Source organism: Tupaia chinensis, unplaced genomic scaffold, assembly GCF_000334495.1.
Source record: "Tupaia chinensis unplaced genomic scaffold, TupChi_1.0 Scaffold000023_1, whole genome shotgun sequence".
In the NCBI taxonomy this organism is placed as follows: domain Eukaryota; kingdom Metazoa; phylum Chordata; class Mammalia; order Scandentia; family Tupaiidae; genus Tupaia; species Tupaia belangeri.
In genome coordinates this window covers 2,518,949-2,536,998 of record NW_006159453.1, presented here as the reverse complement: position 1 = coordinate 2,536,998, position 18,050 = coordinate 2,518,949, and the positions used below count along the sequence as shown (strand labels likewise).

At 36.8% G+C, this 18,050-nt stretch overlaps 1 protein-coding gene across 2 annotated transcripts in view; it reads right to left on the bottom strand.

Moving 5' to 3' along the window:
- Positions 1–5,870: 5,870 nt before the first annotated feature.
- The window catches only part of HFM1 (helicase for meiosis 1), a 106,588-nt gene continuing 94,408 nt past the window's right edge, over positions 5,871–18,050 (bottom strand). Inside the window, exons 32-39 of one of the 2 annotated variants that reach the window (XM_006140160.2) lie at positions 16,566–16,645; positions 15,227–15,330; positions 11,247–11,360; positions 8,887–8,974; positions 7,446–7,557; positions 7,208–7,359; positions 6,742–6,744; positions 5,871–6,085 (exon numbers count right to left, since the gene is read on the bottom strand). In XM_006140160.2, coding sequence (XP_006140222.1) covers positions 6,019–6,085; positions 6,742–6,744; positions 7,208–7,359; positions 7,446–7,557; positions 8,887–8,974; positions 11,247–11,360; positions 15,227–15,330; positions 16,566–16,645 — 720 coding nt within the window. In that variant the 3' untranslated portion in view covers positions 5,871–6,018. The remainder of the gene's footprint in view (positions 6,086–6,741; positions 6,745–7,207; positions 7,360–7,445; positions 7,558–8,886; positions 8,975–11,246; positions 11,361–15,226; positions 15,331–16,565; positions 16,646–18,050) is intronic. The other variant, XM_006140159.2, reaches the window with a different exon arrangement.

The window sequence follows — 18,050 nt, the reverse complement described above, 5'->3', positions numbered from 1 at the left end:
TGAGAGGTTTTTTGCTATAGGGCACATGTGCTTGCCAGACAGACAGAGAGGGAGAGAGAGACAGAAAGTGAGAAATCACCCCCCAGGGGGGATGGTCACGCTGCAACCCCTTCGCCTCCATTCTCCTCTTGGGATCTTGGGCACGTACGCACACACGCCCGGCGTGAGTTTTTTAAGCCACTGGGTCCAGGACATGAACCGCGGTCGACTACATGGGAGTCCAGCGACATAGCCATTACGCTAACTGCTGGTGCCAGGAGTGATTTTTCATGTTCTTTCTCACTGTCTCCCTCCCAAGAGCACACAAGCCCTATGGCAAAACCTTTAAAGAAATAAAAAGATTGTGTTAAAACTTAGTTAACATATTTTTTTTCTGATCTCTAAATGGAAAGTTTCCAAATTAATCAATACAGAAACTAAAAAAAAATGTAGTTTCTGAAGGACTGAAGTAATCTGCTGTCATAAGGAAGTACATTGAACAAAATTACAACTTAATTTTTTTTTTTTTTGAGAGGTTTTTGCTATAGGGCGCGTGCGCTCGCCAGACAGACAGAGACATAGAGACAGAAAGCGAGAAATCACCCCCCAGGGGGGATGGTCACGCTGCAATCCCTTCTCCTCCATTCTCCTCTCGGGATCTTGGGCACGCACGCACACGCGCCCGGCGTGAGTTTTAAGCCACCGGGTCCGGGACGCGAACTGTGGTCGACTACGTGGGAGTCCAGCGACATAGCCATTACGCTAACTGCTGGTTCCCAGCTTAATTTTAATTCATTTTTTAAATAAAAATTTTATGGTTACAACATACAACATGCAAGTGCAGGTTTATGCACATTTTTCTAAAGCTTTCAACAGACTGAGTTTTATTTTTGTTTCTGTTTTGTTGAAGTGTGTAAGATTTTTTCAGCCGCAAGTTGGTTTAGGGAAAGGTTTCAGATTTAAACAAAGACTGCTCTTTTGAATTATCTGCTTTTATTACGTTAATTAAAACAAAACTCTATAGAGCCTCTAAATGCCTCACAAGCTACATAAAAAAATACCCAGTTGGTGTGTGAGAATTACAAAGCTAATACACACAGTCGGTGAAGAAAACAACCCATATTGAAAGGCAATTAAACAAGAGCTATATCACCATATTATATTTAAAATAGGAAATACAGGTGCAGAAAACCAAGTAATCATCATTACTGTTACACTTGTCTTTTGAATGGATTCTCTTAAAACTGATATTGCCTCCCTTCCTTTCCACCTAAAATACATGCTTCTCATACTTTAATTGCACATAATCACCTGGGGACCCTGTTAAAATGCAGATTCTGATTCTGAAGACCTGCCCTGAGGTCTGAAATGCTGAGCATCCAGCCAGCTCCCAGGGGCCCCAGTGTTCAGATCAGACTTTGAATAGCAAGATCTTTAACTATGGGTAGCCAGGAGCTAAAACGACAAATGATAAGAAGTGCAGGATTTCCCTTTTTCTGTTGTTGTTTTTTTGGTCCACAAAATAACCAAATCCAGACTGAAAATCTTAGATCATTTGCTTAGTTTTAGCTTAATCTAAGCTTAGCTTAATTTATTCTTCTTTACCTTGACTTCTTCCTCACGAGTGCCTTCTCTATTCCCACAAAAGTTCTTACGTACACACACCTGTTATTATCTAGAATGATACAAGTAAATATTTGTGTGATCCCTGGGCTAGGGGCACTCAAGGCATGGTTCCTTTTTGTGCTTGATGAGGATGTTTTCTGAAATAGGATCATGTGGAAGAGACTGCAAAATTCTACTAAGGAGTAAATTGTGCCCCAACTTGAAAGCAGTGAACAACTCAGCAATCATTTCTGTTTGGCTTTAGAATGTATTATAATAAATTTATTTTCCAATTACATTTTACTTAAGGTCCTAATAAAATAGATTTTTATATTCTGATTATACACTAACTTTTGGTGAAAAGGAGGTAGGAATAAGGGTATCTGCATAAAAGCATGAAGAAGTCTACGTAGGAGGGAGGTTGAAGATAAAATTTTTTGTATGGTTGTTACATCTGTGGAAAATCAAGAGTTCATTTGTCAAATCATAATGCAAACCAAATAATATAAATGAATACTGTATTATTTTCCCCCATTCTCGATGGGTCATTTTGACTCAGTGCTTTCAAAATACTGTTAAGGACCTTTTTTGGGGTACAAAGAACAACCATTCATTGGTCAAATACTATGCATCCATCTCTCTCTCTCTTTATTATTTTTGTGAAGAGGTTTTTGCTATAGGTGGCGTGCAGTAGTCGGAAAGACAGAGAGAGACAGAGACAGAGAGGAGCAAGAAATCACCCCCTAGGGGGGATGGCCATGCCAAAATTCCTTCTCCTCCAATCTTCTCTTGGGATCTTGGGCACTCTCACCCCCGCCCCTGTGTGTGCACCCACCTCTAAACTAAGAACTTTTTATGCAGTATCTTATTAAATTCTTGCTACATATGTATGAGGTAGCTGCCTTATGCCAACAAGATAAAATACAGCCTATTGATGGACTTTTACATTGAAAAAAGTTCTGAAAAAAATTAACATGACAGAGATTTTTGGAAAAAAGCCCTGTTACATGGTTCATTTTATATAAAAAAAAATCAAATATATGTAAAGTTTAACTTACAAATAGGAAACCCAAGAATTACTCCATGAAAAATAAATCCATCTATTGGACTCCTTGAAGTGCTCAGTATATTTAACAGGTTATTTTTTACCTGAGTTACATATATTTAATATATATATACAAGGGGACTTCAAGAGGTTAGTGAAAAAATGCAATTAAAGTATGAGTTTACTTTGGTGTAAAAAATTTTGAAATCCATGAATTTTGAAATTTGTAATATGAATTTTCTATAAACTTTTGTAAGACCTTCATATATAATTTTCCAGGTAGATGCTTACACAAAGGGAGGCAGGTCTATGCTAAAACTCAACTGCCACTCACTTTGATTACTTAGAAGGTAAATCTATGACCTACATGAGTGTTTCCCAAATTTTCTAAGAAATTTGGAAAAAAAATTGGGAAAATTTCCTTTTATAAGAACCACTTGGAATGTTTATTAAAACCATCAAATTCCAGTTGCCTCCACTGGAGATTCTGAATCAGTAGATCTGAAGTGAGATCCAAGTGTTCACATATTTAATATATTATCTACATTTTTCTTATGAGCTTGTGTTTCTTAGCTTAACACTGAAATCCCTCTGAGGTCTGGCCTTAAGAAATATTTCAAACATCTATAACAGTAAACTATGCTTAAAATTAGCTACTCATTTTCCCAAATAGGCACTTTCCTCCTTTGGACCTTCATTCAGGCTATTCCCTCTACCTAGAATGTTCTTTTATCTTTGTCCACAACATTTTATTCATCTTTCAAGGTTCAGTTTAAATGTTAACTTCTCTAAAAAGGCTTCTTCGACCCAAGGACTACGATTATATTTTCTCATGTATTTCCACAGCTCTTTAAACCTCTGTTGCAGTGATTCCTCAAGTATGGTCCCTGGACCAGCAGCATCAGCATCACTTGAGAACTTGCTGGAAATGTAAATTCTCAGGGTCCACTCCGGACATACTGAGTCAGAAACTCTGAGTATAGCGCCCAGCAGTCTATCTTCAAACGCCTCTGGGTGATTATAGTGTACCCTGGAGTTTGAGAACCGCTGCTCCAATGCATTCTGTATTTCATTATTACTTTACTATATATCAATACTTCAACTTCTCTCCCAGAATGTCAAGTTCCACAAGAGCAGAAATAGTTTTCATCCTTTGCAGTACCAGGCACAGTGTTTTCACTTAGCAGATCACAATACATCATGTTGAATTAAATTGCTATTTCTTTTGTATCAAAATCTATGTATGCAAGATGAGCAGACTGCAGCATGCTAATTTTTCATTTTAACGGTGTTTAAGAACCTTTAAAGGTTGTAGAATGATTGATGCAGATGCAGACACATGCCAATTGTAAAGAAGACTAAAATAAAGGAAGTGGCTGCTTTTATTTTTCAACAAAACCAAGTTTTTCTCTATGGTTTTTATCTAAGTTTAATACACACAATGCTGCTTAAATGTTTACTAATAGTAACAATAACAATCTCCTCTGGAACTTTCTCTCTTTACTTCTCTTACCTTTAAGGGTTTTATGCTTAAATTAAAAAAAAATTTCTGGGGAACCAGCAGTTAGCATAAGGGCTATGTCGCTGGACTCCCACGTAGTCGACTGCGGTTCACGTCCCGGACCCGGTGGCTTAAAACTCACGCCGGGCGCGTGTGCGTGCGTGCCCAAGATCCTGAGAGGAGAATGGAGGAGAAGGGATTGTAGCGTGACCATCCCCCCTGGGGGGTGATTTCTCACTTTCTGTCTCTATGTCTCTCTCTGTCTGTCTGGTGAGTGCACGTACCCTATAGTGAAAACCTCTCCAAAAAAAATTTTTTTTTCTAAAATTTCCTAAGTGGGTTTCAATTTCACATTATCTATTAATAAATTAGATAATAAGTATTACATAGGATGCCTATATACTACTTATCAATAAATAAATTTGAGATATAATTCATTATACAATTATGTATCTCTTACTATAGTAACGGTCAACATAACAAAGTTTTAGAATTCACATTAAAAAAACAAACTAAATGAAAACAACCACTTACACTGATTAATGTTTCATTTATTACTGCCCAAAGTTAAATAACAACAGGTTTAAATGGCCATTTTTACTAAAAATTTTTAGTAAAACAGAATATACAAGAACAATACTGGTGAATAATCCAGACAATAAGTAAATCCACAGACTTAGCATTATTTTGCTTTCACAAAATACTTTTCTTCTTGTTATAAAAACATAAAATTGGGAAAAAATCAGTCCATATGTTTGTTGTGAAAAGTAAACAAATGATCAGATTCAAAAGGAAAAAAATCAAAACAATTACGAATTGTTTTTTAAAAGTAAAAGAAGTGAGGCCAGCTAATGGTTAAGGGAGCTGGATTCCCACATGGCTGCCTATGTGGTTTGAGTACCAGACCTGGCAATTTCAAAAACACCCCAGGCACAAGCCAAAAGTCCCAAAAAGAGGGAGAAATGGAGGAAAAAATATTGTGACATGACTATTCCCCATGGGGTGGGTAGTGGGGAGAAGGTGCTTTCTTCCTCTCCCTCTCTGTGTCTATTTCTCTCTGGCAAGTGCACACACCCTCTGGCAAGTTAAAAAAAAAAAAAAAAGGTATGCTTTGGGACGAGCAGATGGTATAATAGTTACGTCACTGGACTCCCATATAGGCAACCATGGCTCGAGCCCGGACCCAGCATATTTGTGTGAGTGCTCCAAATCCCAAGAGGAAAATGGATGAGAAGGGATTGTAGCATGGCCATCCCTTCCCCTTGGGGGTGGAGGGAAGGGCAGGATTTCTTGCTCTCTCTCTCTCTCTCAGGTGAGTGTGTGCGATAGCAAAAAATCTCTCTGAAAATAAAAAAAGTATGCTTCATTATTAGGTGTCTTTATATTTTGTCTTATTAATATACAATTTATTTCCGTAGGGCACATGCATTCCCGAGAGAGACAGAGAGAGAAGGAAAGTCCCTGGGAGAGAGATTTCTCAGTCTGGGGGGGGAGGAGGATGGCCATGTTCCAATCCCCTCTCCTCTTTTATTGCCCCGGGATTTTTATAAAATAATTATTTATTTTATTTATTCATTCATTTATTTTTTAGTTTGGTCAGAGAGAGACAGAAGGTGAGAGTGAGAGAGAGAGAAAGTGAGAAAGCAAGTCACTAGATTCAATACTCGAACCCTGGTCGGCCATGTGGGAGTGTTCAGCACCTTAACCACCAAGCCACCTGCTGGTCCCCATTGCCCCGGGATTTTGAGCACACACGCACAGGTGCTCAATGTGTCCCCCAAGCCACTCTCTCTGGACCTCAAACCACAGTCAGCCATATGGAATTCAGTGCCTTAAACACCATGCCATCTGCTGGCCCCTAATATACAAAATAATTTTTTGGCTTGTTTTAGAAAATGCCATCAAATATTCCCAAAAAAGACCTTATTTCATCAGCTTCATCATCAGGATGATACCTATGGGAAAAAGCAAATAACTATTTTTGTAGTAAAATTTATCTTAAAATACACACTACATAATGTAATATACTAAATATAATCTAGATACACTTAAAGAGTTCTATGAGGTTAATATGTCACATGAACTTCAGTATGCATAACCTTGTAGGAAGTCTATGGAAGAAAACCAGACTTCATAAACTGAATGGTAAGGACCAAGTCTCTTAGATATTTCTTTAAACATGTTAGAAAATAATATAGGAGAGAGAAACCACTAGTTTCATTTCTAAAAGGGCCAGTAGAAAGGGCACCGATTAGGTTTAATTTGATGTTTTCATTGAATCTGTTGAATTGTGAAAGAACTGGTTGGCCCAAACACAACTCCAGGGGCAAGGTGGTGGTGCGGCACTAACAGTATTGGACCTACGTGAGGAAAGTCCCAGCTCCATGTCCTGATACCTGAGCACACTGGGAGAGTACCCATAATTAGGCCAGCTGGTAATGGGGTTTAGATTGTGGCATGGGGACTCTATAAAGGTGTTTATCTCTCTTTCTCTTTTGAAAGATACAAAAAAAAAAAAAACTTTAAAAATTTAAAATAAAACTTGAACGTTTGACAAATTGGCTGATCTAATTTATATTTCTCAGGTGACTTTATAATTTAGAAAATGAACATACTGTATTCAAATCAGTAAAAAATTTGTCAGTTCAAAATAATGTTCTAATTAATAGCATCAAACATATAGGTTTTCAAAAACTGATATATTTGATGTTGCAAAACATCTAAAAGAGTTTAGCTCACCAGGGTTCTACAATTTCAATATCTTTAGTAAATAAATTCTTAGACTCTGATCTTTAAAATGAACCAAGAAAAAGGAATGCTAAACCTTTGTAAAACTTTTTGTTGGTATAATCTTGAAATATTTTTTTAAATAATTATTTTATTTATTTATTTTTACTCATTTATTTAAATTTGGCCAGAGAGGAACAGAGTGAGAGGGAGAAACAGAGAGAAGAATTGATAACGCAAGTCGCCAGATATGGGACTCGAACTGTCCTCGGCCATGTGAGAGTCCAATGCCCTTAACCAACACACCACCTGCCAGCCCCAATCTTGAAATATTTTAAAAGTGTTCTTACCTGAGATCAATTTCCTTTTTACATTCACTGTTTCGAACAAAAATATCTACATCATTAAAATTTGAAAAACTTGGTATTTTTTCAGAGTGAGTAAAGCATAGCTTCTCAATCTCTGGTGACAGATTCTGTTGTTTTCTTTCTTGCAAGTGAACCTATATTTTGAGGCAGAAAACAGCACTCATTGAGAGTTTTAATAGTTGGGCAAAATTGTGAAGAAAAACAAAGTACTTCTTTTTACAATACTTGCATTTCCAGTCTGTTGAGGTAACTTTGTCATGAAGGATACATCAAACTTGGACATAGCAGAATCTGATAAATAAATATCTGGCTTCTCATGTGATGGAACAAAACTAAAAATGAAAATTAATTACTTATAAAATAAGGCAAACATAAAAAAAACCATTCTAATTAGGATTAATAATGACTTTGGGGGAATATGATTAAAGTTTATCACATTTCTCACCAAAAAATTATGTACTTTAAAATTATTTATTTATTTAGGTTTTGCCATAGGAGTGTGTGCTTAACATAGCGAGACAGTGAGAGGTAAGTGAAAAATCGACCCACAATACCTTTTCCTCCTTCTCTTCTTGGGATTCTGGGCTTCTGTACACACACGCTGGCATGATTTTCAAGCCACTAGGTCTGGGACTCAAACCACAGTCGGCCATGTGCGAGTCCAGCACCTTAACCACTATGCCTCCTGCTGGCTCAAATGATGCACTTTCTTATACTCAAGAGAACTCAATATATTTCATTTCTTTTGGACCAAATCACAACTTACATACACCAAGCTAGAAAAGAATACTATTGTATTTTCTACATCCTACTTGCTTAACTTTTAATCTCCTTTCCTTATTCTGGTTTTACTGCAAATAGACATATCTAGTTACCATCTTATATGTACACTAGAATTCATCCTGAACATTTTGTATTAATTCATTCATTTAAATACATTTATTATTTACTACCATATACCAGGTATTGTACTAGGAACCAGTTATAAAGTGGTAAACAAACCTTCAGGGAGAGACCAATGGTAGAGAAGTAGACAATGAATCAAAATAAATAAACATATGTGTGTGTGTGTATATGTCCCCTCACCCCCCGGCATGTTTTTCAAGCTGCCAGGAACCATGGAATCAGCTAAGTGGGATCCAGTGTCTTAACCACCATACCACCTGGCCCAGAATGTGAATTGTTTTTTAGAGGTTATGCCTTAGCGTGCAAGCACTCACTGGAGAGACAGAGAGAGATGAAAACAGTGAGAGGGAAAGTGAGAAATCACCCCTGGCCCGGGGTGGGGCGGGGATGGCCATGCTGCTGTCCCTTCTCCTCCTTTCTCCTACTGCGATCTTGGGCACACACGCACATGCGCCCAGTGTGAGTTTCAAGCCACCAGGTCCAGGACTTCAACCACAGTTGGCCGTGTGGGAGTCCAGCGACATAACTACTATGCCATCTGCTGGCTCTAGAATGTGCATTTTTAATATGCACCCTCAAGTGATTTTGATGCACGTGGTTTGACAACCATACTTTGAGGAACACACTTCAGAGATGAAGAGGGTTTGGCTATACTTTATAGCTTCTCTGATATCTGTTGACTAGATCCCATCTCTAATTATGTGTCAAGAGGCTATGAAGTTCTAGATATTACAAACTGAAGTTCTAAAACTTACGTGTTTGATAATTCTCTTTGGGATTTTCTCTCTGACTCTTGGAGGGTCAGCTTACTTTTGGTACTTATACTCACAGTGTTTCCAAATCCTATATAAAGAGAACATTTTGAAATAAAATGCTAGGAAATAATTGAGTAGGGCTTTTCACAAGTTCAACAAGGACTTTCTCAAACAGATATGATCTGGTTAAGAAGGAACAAATTATTCTTCTCAATAATAAAATTTAATTTGCACAGAAAAATAAGCATACAAAGCTAAATGACTAAAACTATAAGATACATAGGTTTAGCTTATTAGTCACTAATGTTAAAAGGTCCTCAAGTCAAGTACCATTATTTTTATATTTATTGTATTTTTTAATTTGGCAGAGGTACATGTACTCCCTGGACAGACACACACACACACACACACACACACACACACACACACACACAGAAAGTGAGAAAGCACCCACCATGGAGGATGATTATGCACAATCCCTTCTCAATTTCTCTCTCCATTTAGGATTTTGGGTTCCTACTCACATGAACCCAGCATGGTTTTCAGGCTGCCAATCTGGGACTCAAACTACATGGTCACCCATGTGGGCTCAAGATGCCTCAATACCAAGGAATGGTCTCTATAATTATTTTTTAATTCATGTATATAAATGATCAAGTAAAATTTTATTCAGTATTTCCAATCATCTGTGTGTAATTATCTAAAGTGCTCTTTACATGAGGCAACATGGTGTTTATTGAGACTGATTTTTTTCCAGTGCCAAAGCTATACCTCTCTAGGATTAGGCTACCTCAAAGGGTAAGTACACACTGCCTATCAATTTAGAGCACACAATTATGCTGAATTTTGAGATAGAGGCCGGTAGTTGTATAGTGATACAGAAAACTATGCCTAATGATCCCTTGGTATAGAGATTTTCTGGTGCTATTTTGTGAAGGTAGTTAAATCCTGTCCTTTCTGGAAGGAGTATTAACTCTTTGATAATTCTTAATGCCCTGAAACAATAAATAAAACTTCAACTTCTGCTTCTTGTATAAATATTACATTTTTCCAAGAACATGGCAGGGCAGGTGGATAGTAAGAGGCAACTATAATTGTGGGAATAAGAGTCAGAGATGTCTGAAGGACTGAGTTTCTTCTGTCAGACCTCAAATGTGAGAATATCTCCATATCCTATTTTGTCAGGCACCAAAATTTCCAGTTCTCTGTTTTAGTGAAATAGAGTAAATTCAACTGTAACTTAAATAACCAAGTCCCATTATTTTTTTATTGTATATGATTTAAATGCCATTTCCAGTAAGGAGAAACTAACCTTTTCTTATTTATGTTATACACCCAAAGAGTCCAATTTCAAGTAGATTTTTGTTTTTGTTTTTGTGAACAGATAAATACTTTTAAAAAACTGAAATATTTTGGGGCCAGCGGGTGGCATGGTGGTTTCAATGTTGGACTCCCACATGACCAACCATGGTTTGAGTACCAGATCCAGCAGCTTGAAAATGATGCTGGGTATGTGTACCTGCATGCTCAAGAATCACAGGAGGAGAAGGAAAAGAAGGGATTGCAATGTGACCATCCCCCTTGTGGGGTGATTTCTCACTTGCCCTCTCACTGTTTCTGTTTCTCTCTGCTCATACACATGCCCTGTGGCAAAAACAAACAAACAGACAAACAAAACCTTAAAAAAAAAAAAAAAGTAGGTGATGTGGCAGTTAGGGCAGTCAATTCTATGTAGCTGACTTCACAGTTCAAGTCCTGGACCCAGTGGCCAGAAAACCACGCTGGGTACATGTGCATAAACGCCCAAAATCCTGAAAGGAGAATGGAGGAGAAGGGACTGAGGCATAGCCATTCCTCCTGGGGTGTGTGGGGGGTGATTTCTCATTTCCACCTCTTTGTCTCTCTTTGTCTCTCTCCAGCAAACACATGTGCCCTAAGGCAAAAAAAAAATCTAAAAAAAGAATTTTTAAACAAAATACTTTTTCCTTTAAAAATATTAGCTCCATCTTAGAATGAAGAGCAAGGTAGTCTGTTTTATAAGAGAAAATTCAATAAATAATCTGAATTTGAATAAAGTCTTTAATAAGAGAGGAACAGCAGAATAGAAAAAAAGCTCACTTGCTATCTTATCATCATGGAATATCTTGACCTCTGTCCTTAGAATGGAAAAAATGCTCTTCATGGAAAGATCATATTTTCAGTTTTGCTAAAAATTATAATCTTAACAAACCAAATCTTACTAAACTAGCGTATACACACACACACACACACACAAAGGCAAAGAAAATTATTCTCAGGAGCTAAAATGAAACAATATATAAAGAATTTCTAATTAATTATTTCGTGCTAAAACATAATACCTGATGTTTTTGTCTCCTCAGTATTGGCTGAAAAGCTAGTAACGTCTATTAAGTTGTCATCATCAAAATCATCCCAAACTTCATTTCCCAATTCAAAGTTCACATTCAAAACTTCTGAAAATGGAGAGTTGTTTTTATCCTTATCTGTCAAATTTTGGTTTCCAGACATATTAAGATTACTGTTGAACAGCATTGTTTGAGGGGCTTTCTCATTTGAAGTTGTAGAATAGTTCCATCTAGAAAAGTCTGTCATGTGTATGTATAAAAGAATATAGATACTTTTAAAACTACAAAGATCATTATCTATTGATGTGTCAAAGACATTTTTCAACTACTAAACAAAGTTCTTGAGCACTAGTCTTCAAAAGCATTGGGTCAAGCATTGTTGAATATTGTGTTCAGCCAATTCTTTTACTATATTACATGTACTGATTGTTGCATTAAATTTAATTTCAATGGATTTTTTTTTGGAGGCGAGAGGTTTTTACTATAGGATGCATGCGCTCACCAGAAAGCCAGAGAGACAGTGAGACAGAAAGCAAGAAATCATCCCCCAGAGGGGATGACCATGCTGTAATCCCTTCTCCTCCATTCTCTTCTCAGGATCTTGGGCACGCACGCACATGCAACACAAGCAAGTTTAAGCCACCAGGTCCAGACTCAAATTAAAGCTGACTACATGGGAGTCCAGCGATATAGCCATTACACCAACTACTGGTCTCAGTTTTCAATGGATTTTTAAAGACAACTAATTTTCCTCTTAATTCCTAATGAGAATAACTTTATTCCAAGACTGGACTATAACAGCTTCTAAAATAGTCTTTTTCCACCAGCTCTTCTCCCTATAAATAAATTTTGAGTATTGTTATGAAATATGTTAGTCCAGAGGCCAGCAGGTGGAGTGAGGGTTAAGGGTGCTGGACTCCCACATGTCCAACCACGGTTCAAGTCCTGGACCTGGCGGCTTGCTTTCTCACTTTATCAATCAACCTCTCTCTCTCTCTCTCTCCCCCTCTCTAGTCAAATTAAAATAAATAAAGTAAAATAAAAAATAATTCTTTTTTTAAAAAAGAAATATGTCAGTCCAAAACATATCTTTATTTTTTCCCCTGCTATAAAATTCTCAGTTTTACTCATTTTTAGCCTGAATTTGCAGCAAGACTACCTGTGTAAAAATTCCACCTCTCTTTTTTCTTAGTTGTATGATCTCAGACAAGTAATTCTAACTCTCCAAACATAGTTTTCTCCCCTGCAAAATGGGGTAATAATAGGACCTACCTCAAAAGACTGCTATAGAGACTAAATGGCTTTACTTATACAGTTTTGCATAGTGGTATATCAATAACTGATTAGTCACCTCTCAAAAAATGTATGCAGACATATACGTATAGGTTTATTGTATACTTTACTGATGTAAAGAATTTGTAGCACACAATTTACAAGTGATAGTAAAATATATAGCATGCTTAACTGTAAATTCTATATATCTAATTGAGTCTCACTGAACATGTTCATTAAGTTTTGCTATTCTTCTACCTGGAGTCAACCTGTGGTTACAATTGACAAGTACAATTCTCACATGAATGTTCAATATTTTTGTTGGCTTTAACAAGTAAGAGAAAAGTAAGAGAATAAAGACATTTATTGTGACTTCACTCATTCATCATTGACTTAACTTCTTTGCTGAATTAGTACTTCTTAAATACTAGAAGATTTTCTCATTTTTTCAGTATGTTATTCTCAATGTAATGGCTTCAGATATAGCACACTGCTAAGCTTAATCTACACTGTTAATAATTTATCCATCACTTTCTTAAGTCTAAACAATAACCAAAATAATAAACCAAACTCTGATTGGTAGTGTTTGCTCTTTCCCATGGTATAAATATTCCTACTATGACTGATTTCAAACTATTAATGTAATATTACTGAATGAAAAGTTAGAAAGCAGTATGCAGAAGCATTTCCACCATATAGATAAAATAGATATAAATAATCTCAAACATCGATAAAAGTAAAATGCAGTATAAAAACCAGGAAGTGATCAATTTTGAGTATGCTTGACCTTTTTTTTTAAGTTGCTTTCTTTCATGAGAGTTAAGAAACACGAAGTTGAAAGCATTCATATACTATAAGGTTCAATTTTCATTTCTCCATTGATAACTAAAAGTCAATTTTGTTTTATAGAAATGGCATTTGTTACAGTTTGGAAAGTGGTTTGTACCCTCAAGATTTTATGTTTTGGAATTTGGTATTGGGAGGTAGCAAGGCCTAGTGGGTTATGGTTGCATCATTGAGGCAAAACATTGAATAGAATAGATTAAGGACACCTCATGAGTCTCTGTGAGTTCTGGGATTAGTTCTCATGAAAGCCGGTGGCTAAAAGAGGGAGCAAGCTGCAGGAAGGAGCTTGGCATCCTGTGCTTCCATCAGCCATGGTGTAGACTGGCCTAATGGCAGGCCTACCCTTTTGGACTTTTTAGCCACCAGAACTGTGAGTCAATAAACCTCTTTTTCTTTATAAAACATCCAGTCTTCAGTATTTCTATTAGCAATGCAATAACAGACTAAGACAGCATTGGACTGGGAATTAAGAGATATGGAGTTTATTTCTGTCCCTTCCATTAATTAGATATGTGGTTTTGGGCAAGTCATTTAATCTCTTGGAATATTGGTTTCTTTCACATAAAATTAGAAATTGCACAAAGGTCCCTTCCGATATAAATCTTATGATTCAAATACTGTCTCATATAATTTACAATTTGTTAATCTTCTTCCCTTCTTGGAATTGGAATATAAATGATAAAAAAGCATGTTTTTCTTAAAACACTCTCATAAGCAGTATTTTAATATATTTCAAATATGTTTCACCATCAAAGTCTGTGTGAAAAGTATAAAAAACATACTCAAGTACTGCTACTTACAGTACTAGATGCTATACATACATATATACTTTAGATACATATGATGGTGGTCCCATAAAATTGTAATAGGCTATACCATAAAGCCTTCGTGTGTAGTAGGTGATACCATTTAAGTTTATGAAAATATACTTTACAATACTCACACAAAGACAAAAATCATGTAATGATATATATTTTCAGGAGGTATCTCCATAGTTAAGCAGTACACAACTGAATAACCAACCAAGCTGAGGGAACTGAGGCAAAATGGTTAAGTATACCATGAAAGGTTACACTCAATAGCAGAGTTAGGATTTCTTGTGAGCTTAACTACTATATTATACAACTCCTTTTTTTGGAAAAAAAAAAAAAGTGGCTCACTAAGTAAAACAAGAATACAGTTCCTATTGGGAGTTAAATATGTAGAAGGGAAATTTATATCATAATATAAATTAGATGTTGAATACTGGGTGAAAAGATAAGAAAGTAGGAAAATTATGTAAATACAACATGAAAGTAAACTGGGAAGGATATGCTCTGGTATTGTGAAGGACAATGAACAGAAAAGTAGTATACAGAAGGAATAAATTAGAGAGTACAGTTTGAAGGGAAATAAAAACAAAAGGTTGACAATTTCACATCTTTTACTCATTGTGTAATAATATTTAGGTTTTGAAAAAGATTAGTGCTTGGATTCTCTAGTTGAGTTTAGGGGACTCTTTTTTACAACTCATCTTGGGACTGTTGGATACCATGGTGTAAGAAGAAGTTGTAAATATTCTAGCCCTTGCCTTCTTAAGCTCTCAAATTATGACTTCTGTTGCCACTTTTTTCTTCATTCTGTCACTTTATGCTTCCCATAGTATATACAGCCCACTGTTGACCAAATTATTGTTATGTGGCACAAAACTATATTTTAGGGATTAAGTAAGAAAATGTACTGTTCAATACCCAAGAGAAAAATGTTACCAGTTAATAATCATAATAATTTCAGATGCTGATTTTTAAATACCATTAGTTATCAATCTGAAGTAATAACTCACATTCCCTCTTAAGTTGATATCAACAGTCATTTACCTTTGTCTTGATATTCAGATGGTTCTTGTTGAACTTTCCCACAGATCTGATACTGATCCCACTGCTCTGTTATAGGCAACTCAGGTATTTTAAAATATTCTCCCCTTAACAGAGAAAAACATTAAAATGTTAAAGAAAAATTAAAATTAATCTGACTTTGAAAACTACTTATTCATATAAATGAAAAATAAATATGGCTTATCCACTCAACATTTCTATGATAAAATGTACCCAGCCTGAGTCGCAAAGGGTCAAAATAGGTGTTTAATGTCAGGGAATGTTTAGTTATTTTTACATGTTCCTAATAGAAATCTGCTATTTGTGTATATCTTTTTTTTTTTTGAGAGGTGATCCCTATCTGTGTAAATCTTATAAAATCTATAACTAATGCTACTTTCAGAAACATAACAAAAGCTGGGGTCTCTAGTAGTAGCGCTAATACCTATCCTGATTGGTCAGTTCCTATTCTGTACTGGTTGTTAAATATGTTAAATGTCATCCTTGGGGACCAGCAGTTGGCAAAATGGCTATGTCACTGGACTCCCATGTAGTCAACTACGGTTCAAGTCCCGGACCCGGTGGCTTAAACTCACAGTGCATGACTAAGATCCTGAAAGGAGAATGGAGGAGAAGGGATTGTGGCATGGCCATCCCGCCCTGGGGGGTGATTTCTTGCTTTCTGTCTCTCTGTCTCTCTGTCTTTCTGGCAAGCACATGCACCCTATAGCAAAAACCTCTCCAAAATAAAAAAAAAAGAAAGAAAAGAAAAGAAAAGTCACTCCTGAATATAGAATGTCTTTATCTGGAAGAGAAATTACACATAGTTTATCTTCTAGCCATCAAAATACAGGGAAAAAAGTACTAAATTGTCATCTATAGCCTTCTGCTTAGTAACTAGAAACATGAGCTTTGTTATTTTTTTCATATATAAAATGGGATAAAAATACCTTATTTTATGAGCCAGATTAGTAAGGTCACCAGACAGACAGAGAGAGACATTAGAGACAGAAAGCGAGAAATCACCCCCCAGGGGCAATGGCCACAACGCAAACCCTTCTCCTTCATTCTCCTCTCGGGATCTTGGGCATGCACACACACGCGCCCGGTGTGAGGTTTAAGCACTGGGACCGGGACACGAACCGCGGTCGACTACGTGGGAGTCCAGCGACATAGCCATTACGCTAACTGCTGGTTCCCAACACTGTTTCATTATGGAACTAAATGCTTATCTTAATTTGAGGGTAGCCAGTTACTGTCTTTCCCTGAATAAGAGATTATCTGAAAGAATAGAAAGTTTATGATAAATACTTTACTTTAGATATTAACATTATATTTGTACCTTGATACACTGGGAAGGGAAGGTTTTGCAGTAAAACTATACTCCTTAAGAGCCACACTTTGAGATTTATTCATCTGTATCTATTAATGAAAAAAATATATAAATTCAGCTATCAGTATCACATCAAGACCTTTTAAGAAATAAGCAAAATAGCAAAATACCTACTGGTTCATAAAGTCCCTAAATCAATGAATTAGGAGAAATTAGGCTAGTTCTCAGCCTGAATCTCCTTCTCAGCTCCTTCCTCTTAAATATTGACATTATCATGGTTTTTCACTAGCCTTTCTCATCTCACTGTACACATTCACAAAGATCTCAGTTAGGCCCTTGGCTTTGATTACTGCATACATATGAATGACTCCAATCCATAATTCTAACTCAGTTCTCTCTACTGGTTCTCAAATAGCCATATCCAACTGTCTGTAAGACATATTTACCTAGAAACCTTGTAGGCATCTAAATTCAGCATTCACATATTGAACTTTTCCTGTCTCTGCTCCCTGAAACTTGTGTTACCTTTAGAGTTTTTATACTAGTGAGGTCCACACTTTTTCCCCACTGCTCAAGTCAGAAACCTGTGTATTTTTTATTACTCCTTCTTCTTCTTTATTTTCAAAGTGAGTTTTTTGCTACAGGCGCATGAGCTCAGTAGAGAGACAGGAGAAAGTGAGAAATCACCTCCACCCCCAGGGCAATGGCCATGCTGCAATCCCTTCTATTCTCAGGATTTGGGGGCATGCACATGGCATGAGTTTCAAACTGCCAGGTCCAGGCCTGGCCTGGAATTATAGTAGGCTGTGTGGGAGTCCAGTATCTTTTTTTTTTTTTTGAGAGGTTTTTGCTACAGGGTGCGTGCACTTGCCAGAAAGACAGAGAGAGACAGACAGAAAGCAAGAAATCAGCCCCCAGGGAAGATGGCCACACCGCAATCCCTTCTCCTCCATTCTCCTCTTGGAATCTTGGGCATGCACGCACACATGCCCAGCATGAGTTTAAGCCACCGGGTCTGGGACTTGAACCATGGTCGACTACATGGGAGTCCTGAGACATAGCCATTACGCTAACTGCTGGTCCCGGGAGTCTAGCATCTTAACCACTACATCACCTGCTGACCCTTCTTTTATTACTCCTCCTATTTTACCCTTCTTAACCAATGAAGTACACCAAGGTAGTTGATTCTACTTCTAAAAAATATTTTAAATCCAGTCACTTCTCTCCATTACTACTGCCATACCCAAGACTAGGCCATCATCTTCCTTGGATTAGTGTAAAAACTTCCTAATGAGTCCCTATGTGCCTATGCTATCATCCTCTGATCCCTGCTTTATATTGCAGCCAGAATGAACTTCATAAAATGCAATTCTGATCATGTCACTGATTAAGGTCCTTTGGCAACTTCCCAATACTTTCAGGATAAAGTGTAAATCCCTAAAATAGCAAAAAAGTCTGAATGGTTTACATTAGTTCTACTTACCATTTTAGGTT